This window comes from Centropristis striata, chromosome 12 (genome assembly GCF_030273125.1).
Source record: "Centropristis striata isolate RG_2023a ecotype Rhode Island chromosome 12, C.striata_1.0, whole genome shotgun sequence".
NCBI lineage: Eukaryota > Metazoa > Chordata > Actinopteri > Perciformes > Serranidae > Centropristis > Centropristis striata.
The window spans coordinates 1424017-1437045 of record NC_081528.1 but is presented as its reverse complement, the minus strand read 5'-3'; the positions used below and the strand labels follow the sequence as shown (position 1 = coordinate 1437045).

At 41.9% G+C, this 13029-nt stretch overlaps 1 protein-coding gene across 1 annotated transcript in view; it reads right to left on the bottom strand.

Annotated features, from left to right (window-relative positions):
• Positions 1-11788, bottom strand: part of LOC131982214 (NLR family CARD domain-containing protein 3-like) — a 30308-nt gene extending 18520 nt beyond the window's left edge. Inside the window, exons 1-9 of the mRNA XM_059346811.1 lie at positions 11281-11788; positions 10262-10400; positions 10003-10116; positions 7975-8088; positions 7378-7491; positions 5460-5538; positions 5065-5284; positions 2538-4896; positions 2261-2434 (exon numbers count right to left, since the gene is read on the bottom strand). Of these exons, the coding sequence (XP_059202794.1) occupies positions 2261-2434; positions 2538-4896; positions 5065-5284; positions 5460-5538; positions 7378-7491; positions 7975-8088; positions 10003-10116; positions 10262-10362 (3275 nt within the window). The 5' untranslated portion in view covers positions 10363-10400; positions 11281-11788. The remainder of the gene's footprint in view (positions 1-2260; positions 2435-2537; positions 4897-5064; positions 5285-5459; positions 5539-7377; positions 7492-7974; positions 8089-10002; positions 10117-10261; positions 10401-11280) is intronic.
• Between the last annotated feature and the right edge of the window lie 1241 nt (positions 11789-13029).

Here is a 13029-nt window from a genome sequence, read left to right as displayed (position 1 = left end):
GGAGTTTTTCCCTGGCCGATGTGAGGATCTAAGGACAGAGGGTGTCGTACCATGTACAGTCTGTGAAGCCCTTTGAGGCAAATCTTTGATTTGTGATTTTGGGCTATATAAATAAAAATTGATTTGATTTGATCTCCTAACTTCTTTCATCTCTTGCATCAAATGAGCTAAAACCACATACTATCAGGACAAAATCTGCAAAGCCACTGATGCTCGGAAAATGTTCTTGGCTTTCAACTCGCTCCTCTATCCTCCACCCTGCCTCCCTCCGCTCTGCTAACTCCTGACATGTTTGCCTCCCTTCTCACTGAAAAAGTGATGCTGCCATCAGTAACCAGTTGTCTAAGCCTGACCAGCGACACCGAGGAGGAGGTCTTGAAACTTCTGATGGATTTTCAACCAACCACCTGTACACTGGATCCGATACCATCCAATCTCTTTCAAACCATTTCCTCTGCAGTAAATACCTCAATCACACACATCATCAACTCCTCACTTACAGCTGGCGTGTTCAGCTGGGCCCAGGTGACTCCACTGATCAAAAAACCATCACTGGACGCGACACAAGTGAGAAACTACAGACCTGTCTCACTCCTACCATTCCTTTCAAAAATTCTGGAGCACACAGTCTTGAACCAAGTCTCCAGGTTCCTTTACGAGAACAACCTGTACGATCCAAATCAGTCTGGCTTCAAACAGGGTCATTCTACTGAGACTGTACTCCTGTCTGTAACAGAATCACTGTGTCTGGCTCGAGCAGCTGGTCAATCATCAGCTCTTTTGTTGCTAGGCCTCTCTGCAGCTTTCGACGTGGTTAACCACCAGATCCTCCTCTCTTCACTCACAGAACTTGGTATCTCAGGTTCTGCCCTCCGATGGTTCGAGTCCTACCTATCAGGGAGATCTTTTAGAGTATCTTTGAAGGGAGTAATGTCCAAACTACAAAACCTTTCCACTGGGGTGCCTTAAGGATCAGTGCTAGGCCCCCTTCTCTTCTCAATTTACACCACCTCGATTGGCACAATCATCCGCAATCATGGCTTGTCATAACATTGATATGCCGATGATACCCAGCTGTTCTTTTCCTTCCCACCAAACGACCCCACAGTCTCGGCTCGTATCTCTGCTTGTCTTGTGGACATCTCCACATGGATGACAGAACATCACCTTCAGCTCAACATCTCAAAGACGGAGCTCCTTGTCATCCCACCCCGTCCAACCTTTTATCAGCCTATCAATCTTCAGCTTGAATCCATGCAACTTGTACCCACAAGCTCTGCACGAAACTTGGGTGTCATGATTGATGACCAACTGACCTTCAAGGTTCATGTATCCTCAATTGCCCGATCTTGTCGATTTGCCCTGTACAACATCAGGAAGATCAGACCCTATCTGACCGAGCAATCGACAGAACTCCTGGTTCAGGCCCTTGTGTTATCGCGTCTAGACTACTGCAACTCTCTCCTGGCAGATCTTCCTGCTGCACCACCAAGCCTCTGCAGATGATCCATCTGGTCTTCAACCAGCCCAGGAGAGCACATGTCACTCCACTCCTCATCTCTCTCTCTGGCTCCTGGTTGCAGCAGCATCAAATTCAAAGCCTTGTCTTTTGCCTACAAAATAGCAACGGGCACAGCCCCTTCTTATCTGAACTCCTTTGTTCAGACTCACAAACCCTCCCGTCCACTACGCTCCTCCAGTGAAAGACGTCTGGCTCCTCCGCCGCTGAAGGGCTCTGCGTCTCAAAACCAGACTCTTCTCCTCTGTAGAGCCCCTATAGGTGGTGGAACCAACTTCCAAACTCCATCCGTTCCGCTGAGTCCTTCTCAATCTTTAGGAAGAGACTGAAGACCAACTCTTTACTGAACACCTTCACTCTTTATCTACACTGACGACTATGACAAGTATCACACTGACCGCTCTTGCGACTTATAAAGCACTTGTGTCCTGATGGACTCGAACTTAACCCACGGCACTCACTCTTGCTTTGTTTCTTGACTTTATCCTTGCTTGTGTTGTATTACTCTCATTTGTACGTCACTTTGGATAGAAGCTTGTGCTAAATGACATTGTAGAATTGTAGAACCAGAGGCTGTAGTAAGTCAAAAGTAAAACCCCATGCACCATAGATGACCACAAACACCACAGACACTGAGCTGAAAAGAAACAAGGGCAGATCAGGTAAAAATATAAGGGTTGAATTTGGTCCATAGTCTAGTTGCCCATCACTGACTTCAAACCAGATGTACTGTGATCTGACCTGAGAGTTTTTAGGGTACAGTGTGGACTCCCCAGTCCAGAACACAGCAGCGTCACTTCTGAATCCTGCAGGTCGTTGTTACTCAGGTCCAGGTCTGTCAGACTAGAGGACTGGGAGCTGAGGACTGAGGACAGAGCTTCACAGCTTCTCTCTGAGAGATTACAGTCACTCAGCCTGAAGAGACAATGTGGGAAAAACTTTGTCAATTCACTCTCCTCTTTGAAAGATAACAGTCTATTATTATTGTTTCAATAACTTAAACTATGTGTGTACTCACAGAGCTTTGTTGGAGGCTTTGACCACTGGCAGCAGCTTCAGAAGAGCCTCCTCTGAAGCAAAGTATTTCTTCAGGTCAAACACGTCCAGATCTCTTTCTGATGACAGTAAGATGAAGACCAGAGCTGACCAATGAGCAGGAGACAGTTCATCTGTGGAGAGACTTCCTGATCTCAGGGACTGTTGGATCTCCTCCACTAGAGAACGATCATTCAGTTCATTCAGACAGTGGAACAGGTTGATGCTTCTCTCTGGAGAGAGATTACTCTCCAACTGTGTCTTGATGTAGAGGCTCATCAATTCTGATCTGATCTGACTACTCATCAGTTTCAGATTGGTCATTAAGATGGCTACGCTCTGTTCCTGCAGGTCTCCTGGCAGGGTCTGAATACCTTCTATTAGTTTCAGATTGGTCATTAATCTGTCTAATCTCTGTTTCTGCAGGTCTCCTGGGAGGGTCTGAATACCTTCTATTAGTTTCAGATTGGTCATTAAGATGCCCAATATCTGTTTCTTCAGGTCTCCTGGGAGGGTCTGAATACCTTTTATTAGTGTCAGATTGGTCATTAAGATGCCCAATATCTGTTTCTGCAGGTCTCCTGGGAGGGTCTGAATACCTTTTATTCGTGTCAGATTGGTCCTTAAGATTGCTAATGTCTGTTTCTGCAGGTCTCCTGGGAGGGTCTGAATACCTTTTATCAGCTTCAGATTGGTCCTTAAGATGCCTGATCTCTGTCTCAGCAGGTCTTGTTGGAGAGTCTGATCTTCGGTCCAAAACTGAGAGAGATCAGTCATTAAGATGCTTTCTCTCTGTTTTGGCCAGCCTTGTTGGAGAGTCGGGACAGTCTCTGAGACACTTGCTGTCTGTGTTGGCAGGCCTCCTAGGGGTGACAGATCGATCGTTGAGCCGCTTCCTGTTAGTGTCAGCAGGCCTCGTAGGAGTCTTTGATTGGTCTCCAGTGAAAGACCCAGGAGGAAGCGGAGGAACAAGTCCAGGTGTCCATTTGGACTCTGTAAAGCCTTGTCCACTGCACTCTTGTGGAGATCATTTAGATCCCACCAGGGGGTTGTTTGTTCTTCTGCCATCAGATTGACTCTAGACTTGATGAAGGTCTGATGGACATGAAGAGCAGCCAGAAACTCCTGAACACTCAGGTGGACGAAGCAGAACACCCTGTCCTGGTACAGTCCTCTCTCCTCTCTAAAGACCTGTGTGAACACTCCTGAGTACACTGAGACTGCTCTGATATCGATGCCACACTCTGTCAGGTCTGACTCATAGAAGATCAGGTTTCCTTTCTGCAGCTGATCAAAAGCCAGTTTTCCCAGAGACTCAATCATCTCCCTGCTCTCTGGACTCCAGTGTGGATCTGTCTCAGCTCCTCCTCCATACTTGACGTTCTTCACTTTGGTCTGAACCACCAGGAAGTGGATGTACATCTCAGTCAGGGTCTTGGGCAGCTCTCCTCCCTCTCTGGTTTCCAACACATCCAGAACTGTAGCAGAGATCCAGCAGAAGACTGGGATGTGGCACATGATGTGGAGGCTTCGTGTTGTCTTGATGTGGGAGATGATTCTGCCGACTTGCTCCTCTTCTCTGAATTTCTTCCTGAAGTACTCCTCTTTCTGAGGGTCAGTGAACCCTCTGACCTCTGTCACCATGTCAACACAGTCAGCAGGGATCTGATTGGCTGCTGCAGGTCGTGTGGTTATCCAGAGGCGAGCAGAGGGAAGCAGTTTCCCCCTGATGAGGTTTGTCAGCAGAACATCCACTGAGGTGGACTCTGTGACATCAGTCAGGATCTGAGTGTTGTGGAAGTCCAGAGGAAATCGACACTCATCCAGACCGTCAAAGATCAACACAACATGGAACTCTTCAAACCTGCAGATTCCTGCTTCTTTGGTTTCAGGATAGAAGTGATGAACAAGTTCCACCAAGCTGAACTTTTTCTCTTTCAGCACATTCAGCTCTCTGAAAGTGAATGGAAATGTGAAGTGGATGTCCTGGTTGGTTTTGTCTTCAGCCCAGTCCAGAGTGAACTTCTGTGTTAAGACTGTTTTCCCAATGCCAGCCACTCCCTTTGTCAGCACTGTTCGGATTGGTTCATCTCTTCCAGGTGAGGCTTTAAAGATGTCTTCTTGACTGATTCTTGCTTCTGGTCTGTCTGTTTTCCTGGATGCTGTTTCAATCTGTCTGATCTCATGTTGCCTATTGACCTCTGCAGTCCCTCCCTCTGTGATGTAGAGCTCTGTGTAGATCTGATTCAGAAGGGTCGGGTTTCCTGCTTTAGAGATCCCCTCAAACACACACTGGAACTTCTTCTTCAGGTTGGATTTAAGTGTGAGCCTACCAAGAAATTCTGACGGGACACACAATAAATCAGATCAATTAATAAATTATAAATTCAATATTTCATCATTTAATTCCCCTGATGAATGGGTATGTGAACATATTTTGGTCTTTCTTTCTAGACTTTGGTAAATGTCCCATGATCAATAATGGATATTTTTTAAGGAAATCGTCTTACCGCTCTGCAGACAGTCAGCCAGCTCCTTCTGATTCATTCTCCTCAGGAAGTGCAGTGTGATCTTCAGAAAGGCCTCTCTGCTGCTCCTCCTCTGCTCCTCATCCTTCTCATCCTCATCCTCCCTCTGACTCTCCAAGCATTCTGGGTAATCTGGACTCAGAACCTTCTGGATCTTCTTCAGTTCGTTCTTCACAAACATGACGATGTTCTCCTCCAGCAGCTGGAACAGAATATTATTATATGAATGACACAATCAAACAAAGATCATGGAGCCAATTATCAGCTCCATGTTGGACAGGCTGATGATCCACTGGTATGAAACTTGCAGCATGGAGATGATTGTGAACAGAATATGTCTAAAAGTAGCTGTTGACATCATGACAACATGTACAGACCATAAATATGGAGTCCAGGTCTGTCTGATGCTGCCAGGCAGACTGACCTCCGGGAACCTCTGAGCTCTCCTGATCCACTCTGAGGAAGAATCATTAAGAATTAGCTCAAATCGTCTAAATAGAGTCAAACACAAGGTAAATGGGAAGAGGTGAACATGCCGGCTGTGTGGATCGATACCAAACTCTGTGCTGACAGACTTTCAACTTTATTCTTTAAAAAATCCCCTCTTGATGTCAGCTATTGTTTTAGCAAATTACAAACCAATATCTAACCTCTCCTTTCTCTATTCAAGATCCTTGAGAAAGTGGTCAGCAATGCTGATGACACCCAATTATATCTGTCGATCAAGCCCGATGAAACTGATCAGCTAGCTATACCTCATGCATGTCTTAAAGACAAAAAAAACCTGGATGATACACAAATTCATGATGTTAAACTCGCACAAAATTTAAGTTAATGTGCTATCAAAAGATTGAATTACCCTCGATGGCATTAGTGGGAGTTCCATTTACTGAAACTCCCACTGTCATTCTGCCCCAATAAATCCCTTAAGTCTCTTCAGTTGGTCCAGAATACTGCGGCTTGCATACTGACGAAAACCAGGAACAGAGACAATATTTCTGTTGTTCTAGCTCCCTGTAAATTCCAGAATTAAATATAAAGAACTTCTCTTCACTTACAAAGCCCTTAATGGTCAGACACCCTGATCTCTTAAATAACCCAAAAGGCAAGGTTACTCAAGTCTCCAAAATTAGATTGGGCACCATAGCCTTCAGTTATCAAGTTCCTCTACTGTCTCCTTTCACTTTTAGTCCAGGAGGAAGATACCCTCCACTAGGGGTGTGACGAGATTAAACTCGACGATATTTCTTGTTGCGCTAAAAATCAGTCTCGCGAGATTTGTGAGTTATCCAAACTTCTATTTGTGACCTGTGGGGGCAGTAAAGTGAAAAGAAGAAGAGGAGGGGAAGCAGCCAGAATGACGTCACAGGGGCTCGTTAAGAAGAGTAAGAACGAATCAAAGTGGCACAGTCCTGCTAACAGGCTAACAGTTAGCTCTGTAGCAGTACAGTGTGTATGTGCTAACAGGCAAACAGTTAGCTCTGTAGCAGTACAGGGTGTATGTGCTACTGCTGCAGGAGGTCCCCCGGGGGGGTTTTTATTTTTTATTTATCTTATTTTAACTTTTATAATTTTTAGTTTTAGTTTCAATTTGTGGAAGAAGTTTATTAAAAGCTCATGCTTACATCATGCATGTAAAGAGTTATAATAAATCATTTCAAAATTCATGTGCCACTCGGTTAAATAAAAATCTGTTGGTCCAGTCATATATTGCTTCATTGTAGTTTTCTTAAAATTGTCTCGTTCTTGTGAACCCAATATCGTGTCTCGTCTCGTGAGCTGAGAGTATCGTCACATCCCTACCCTCCACACATTGAAGAGCAAATATAAAACTTTGCTCTTTGATAAAGCCTTTCGTAAAGGCTGGCCGAGGCTTACCTTGGACAATGGTTTAGGCCCAGACTGTTGCCGTGCCTGCTGCTGTGGTAATGCTGGACTCTATCAGCATTAGTCCTATTCCTTCTTATTATTGTTATTGTTCATCTCTGTCTCTCTCTCCCCGTCTCAACCCTCGTACACACTTAAACACTTAGATTTGAGGGGCGTCTCCGGTGGCACACCTGGTAGAGCGCATACCATAGAGGCTCAGTCCTCGCCGGCTTGAACCCGGGGCGCCCAGATCGGAGCCCTTCCCCACATGACTTCACCTCTGTTTCCCCTTTCTCTCTGAATATCTCTCTATCAATAAAGCTATAAAATGCCCAAAAATGATGTAACAATAATGTCGGAGAAGATGTCATACAAACTATTGTTTGTCTTTTGTATAACCCGACTCTAATGTCAGATAAAGCTTACCTCTGATCATCAGATTGAGTTTGTCCTTTGAAGTCAATGAAATGGTCTTTTGATTGGTCGCTCTTGAAGGACAGACAGCTCGGTCCAGGAGACTCTGGTCTCTGCTGCTGGACCCTGAAACAAATACAGCACACATTAATGTGAATGTTTTCCACTATTACTATCCTCACCACAGACTACTACTACTATCACATCCCCATAGGCCACAACTCCTATTACCATCACTATAGAAAACTACTACTATCGTATCACCATTGACCACTACTACTATCAACGCAACTGTAGACCATGGTTTAGGCCCAGACTGCTGCCGTGCCTGCTGCTGTGGTAATGCTGGACTCTATCAGCATTAGTCCTATTCCTTCTGTTATTACTGTTGTTATTGATTCTACTTACCAGCACCACAACTACTATCATAAGTCACAAACGTCATCATAGTGTTAGTGCTATTATTGTTGTTATTGCTCATCTCTGTCTCCCCATCACATCCCTCGTACACGCTTTAACACTTTGATTTCAGGCACGGTCTGTGAAGAATTCATACAAACTTGTTTTTCTCTTCTGTATAACCCGACCCTAATGTCAGATAAAGCTTACCTCTGATCATCAGATGAAGTTTGTCTTTTAAAGTCAATGAAGTGGTCTTTTGATTGGTCGCTCTTGAAGGACAGACAGCTCGGTCCAGGAGACTCTGGTCTCTGCTGCTGGACCCTGAAACAGACACAGCACACATAAATGTGAATGTTTTCCACTATTACTATCACCATCACCACAGACCACTACTACTATCACATTGCCACAGACCGCTACTACTATGACATCAACATAGACCACTACTACATAACATGACCATGGACCAATTTTCAGCATGCATATAGAAGTAAATATTCAACTGCTACGGCTTTAACACAAATGGTTGATGACTGGTTCAGGAAATGGAACAGAAACACATTATAGGTGCAGTCCTGTTGGATTTCTTTGCAGCATTTGACATTCTAAATCATTTATTAATATTAGAAAAAGTGAAATGTTGTGGTTTCACTCAGTCTGCTTTGTTCTGGATCAACAGCTATTTAAGTAATAGAAAGCAAATGCTGTACTTCAATGGAAGCTATTCTGATATCATAAATGTGAAGCATGGAGTGCCTCAGGGCAGTTGCCTGGGGCCACTCCTTTATTTTATACTTACTAATGACAGTCCACTTGTATTAAGCAAAGCTCATATCTCAAAGTATGCCGATGACTCCAGTATATATTTAGCAGCAGCAACAGGTGATGATTTAAATGTGAATTTAGCCAGTAAATGGTAAAATGGTAAATGTTCCTGCACTTATATAGCTCTTTTCTAGTCGCTTTGCGACCACTCAAAGCGCTTTACACTACAGACTGACTCATTCACCCGTTCACACACACATTCATACTGGTGGCAGAGGCTACCCTAAACGGTGCCACCTGCCACCATTGGGAATTCATTCTCACACAGATGAACGCAGCATCAGGAGCAATTTGGGGTTCAGTATCTTGCTCAAGGATACTTCCACATGTCGGCTGCCATGGTCAGGGATCGAACCACCAACCCTCCGATCCGTGGGCAATCCGCTCTACCAACTGAGCCAGAGCAACCCCAGTGAGATGACTAAGGTATTGGACTGGATCAATAACAATAAACTGATCTTGAATGTGTCTAAAACAAATTGTATAGTAATCGGTACAAATTATTCTTTAAGTTAAAAACCAAAGATTAATAACACAATAAATAAAACGGTGATAAAGCAACTAGAAGAAGTAAAACTTCTAGGAGTCATCATTGACAATAAATTATCATGGGATAAACATATAAAGAAGGTTGTGACTAAAATGGGAAACGCCATATCAATAATCAAAAGATGTGCTAAATATTTAACGCACCAACGTGTTAGGCAAGTGATACAGGCTTTGGTTTTGTCTAATTTAGACTGCTGCTCTATAGTCTGATGATTAATAACTAATGTTATTGAAATGCACAAATCATTAGGTTGGTTAGATGTAAAAACTAGATTGTTGTCATTACTGATGGTTTTCATTAAGAATGTCATAACAAAATCACCTCTTATTATTTATAGAAATTTGACTTTTAGTTCAGAAGCACATAATTATTCAACAAGGCAGCCGGAGGTTGTTTCACTTTACCAAGATCCAAGACTATGATTCAACGTACAGTTGTACAGCTGTGTGTACTTAAAGTATCATTCTGTGTATTTCTACATTGTATTTGTCACACTGAAATATGATGATAGACCTCGGGAAGAATAGCTGCTGCTTTGCAAAAGCTAATGTGGATCTAAATAAAAAACTGTTGCCAGGCCGGTGCTACGTTAATGCTGGACTCTATCAGCGTTAGTCATATTCCTTCTGTTATTACTGTTGTTATTGATTCTATTTACCAGCACCACAACTACTATCATGAGTCACAAACATCATCATAGTGTTAGTGCTATTATTGTTGTTATTGTTCATCTCTGTCTCTGTCTCCCCCTCTCAACCCTCGTACACACTGAAACACTTTGATTTCAGACTTGGCGGGAGAAGACTTAATGCAAACTTGTTTTTCTCTTCTGTATAACTCTAATGTCAGATAAAGCTTACCTCTGATCGTCAGGTGGAGAGTGTCTTTTAAAGTTAATGAAGTCGCCTTTTGATCGGTCGCTCTTGAAGGACAGACAGCTCGGTCCAGGAGACTCTGGTCTCTGCTGCTGGACCCTGAAACAAACAGGAAACATAAATGTGAATGGGGGCTTCAACACAACACACACACACACACACACACACACACACACAGACTTTAGAGTGTGAATAAAGATGGAGGGTGATCTGAGTGGTGGTCAGTTGGAGGAGGTGATCTCACCTGTGAGCTTCTGTCTGGCCGTCCTGGTCCTCACACAGAGCGGTTTTAGAGGGACGGACTCCGTCCTCTGTGTCCTCACACTGATCCATAGCAGAGTCCATAATGGAGGACCTGTACACACAGAGTCTGACTGGAGGATCTGGAGAGAGGGAAGACATTACAATCTTCACCAATGGTCCCATTGAGAGTAAAATAGATGATAAAGGGCCCAGCGACCGTATGATTGACAGGTCTCTACCACAGTGCACTGTGCAATTTCTCTTCGATTTTGATGGAAACACTACTAGAGACAGGTCTGTAACACAGTTCATTTTCAAATATATTTAGTGTAATAATATAGATATATAGATAGGTCAAACAAGCCGTGAAAATAAACATTAAAAAAATAAAAAATACCCCCAAAAACATGTAAAATTACCATAAAATGACACAAAATTACTAAAACAGAGTAAAAAAAGACCAACAAAAGACATAATCTGGGAGCAGGAGATCAGTGTTGGTGTCCATGTTTTACCAAAGGTCAGCATGTGATTCAAACATCTCTTAACTTCCTGCATCAGGTTTTTACTGAACTTTGTCACTTCCTGTCGTCACGTCTTCCTCCTAACTACTTCACTTACACCATTTACATCATTTATTTCCTCTTTAAAGTGTCTTTTAGAGCCCGACAAGGAACTGTTTGGCCCTATCCTTAGAGAAGTGCTGACGGAGCACAAATTCAACCAAATCTCTCATAGGAGTCTATGGGAGCTGTGGTAGAGACACTGAGGGTCAGATGCAGCAGAACTGGTTTGGTGTCTGCATTGGATGTAATTTAGAAGTGCAAAATTATGTTATTTGTCTGCAGATTGGGGAAACCAGGTTGTTGTTTTTTAGGTTCAAAATGTTGATCCAGTAAGTCAAAATGAAACAATAATGATCAGGTCATATAGGTGAGGTTGTGGTGAAAAATATGTAACATTTTTTTAAGTTTATATACAGTATGAATTAATCCATTAATCCAAAATGCATCATGGTACCTTGTTAGTTGCTGCTGAATTCACATCCACATCAGCTCACAGAGACTTTGTTCCTTCATCTGCAGAGCTGCAAGCATCACAACAATCATCCATCAGCACATCTGCATCATTTCTCCTGGAGAAACGTCCTGATGATGACTGACGGAGTCACCCTGAGTCATGTCAGGAGATCTGTTGCCCTCTGCTGGCTCACAGGGAAACTTCTCTAAATCCACCCAAACAATAATGCTGAGTGCTGCTGCACAGAGACATCCAACAACACTTCATTCAGGAGGAGAGATTCAGATAAAAGGGAAAGAAAAAGTCAGAAATATTAAAGCAGATGTGAGATGTTTGTCTCCGTCTGGAGAACTGAAGCCGAGTTCATAAAACATCTCCAGGCTGAAAGCAGCTGCTAAATATCAGCGTTATTATTAAATATAATGTTGAGACTTGATCAAGAATTTGAGCCGTGAAATAATCTGTTTGTGCTGTAAATCAAAACACTTCACCAGTGGTGAATGAAGTATTCAGATAAGTTACTGCAGTAGAAGTACTAATACCACACTGTGAAATTACTCCACTACAGTAAAAGTCCTGCATTCAAAACTTACTGAAGTAAAAGTACAAAAGTATCAGCATCAAAATTAGTAAAAAGTAAAAGTACTTGATATGCAGAATGGACTGACTCAGATTGTTTTATATATTCTAAATATAATATTCAGTGTTGGAATTTTACCAAGTACATTTACTCAAGTACTGTACTTAAGTATAATTTTGAGATACTTATACTATACTTGAGTATTTCAATATATGTAACTTTATACTTCTACTTCACTACATTTTGAGGTAAATATTGAACTTTTTACTTCACTACATTTAGCTGACAGCTTTACTTAGTTTTCAGGTCGAGATTTAAAATAAAAACATGATACATTTAAAGTTATTAGACTTTAAAAAAAAAAAATAAAACCTCATAAAAATATATTAAGTAGTTAAAATGAGCCCTACCTGTTTACATTAATGCATCAAAAATAATCTAATAATATGTTTATAATATATTAAACAATCTGAGTGGGTCCATTCTGCATAACGAGTACTTTTACTGTAGTGGAGTAATATCACATTGTGGTATTAGTACTTTTACTGAAGTAATTTATCTGAATGCTTCTTCCATCACTGATGTTATTTGATTATTATTATTGATGCATTTTTGTAACCAGCATTTTAATTTTGAAAAGTTACGGCTCATTTTAACTGTTAATTTAATCTGTTAATGAGGTTTAATTTAAACAAATGTCTATAACTTTAAATTTGTCATGTTTTTTATGTTAAATCTCGACCTTTATTAGATTTTGTACTTGTTTATTTGCTTATATTTCTTGTTTGTTGTTTGCTATTTATTGTTTTTTTGCACTTTTATCCACTTTGCTGCTGTAACTCTGGAAATTTCCCCGTTGTGGGACAAATAAAGGAAATCCTAATCTTACACTAAAGTTGTCAGCTAAATGTATAAAATTACATAAAATGGAAATACTGTACAGTACTTGAGTAAATGTACTTAGTTACATTGAACTTGTGATCAACCTGTTCCTGCTGGTCTCCCAACAAACACTTTGTTAATCTTGTTTTCTTAAATAAAATAAAAAGCCCTGCGATAAATGAATAAACCGTTTATGGTAGATATAAACAGTCAAACAGGCCCAGGGCGTTCCCGTCCCCCGGCCTGTAATGCTGCTTTGTCAGTTAAAATCCGGACTCTGACGGTTC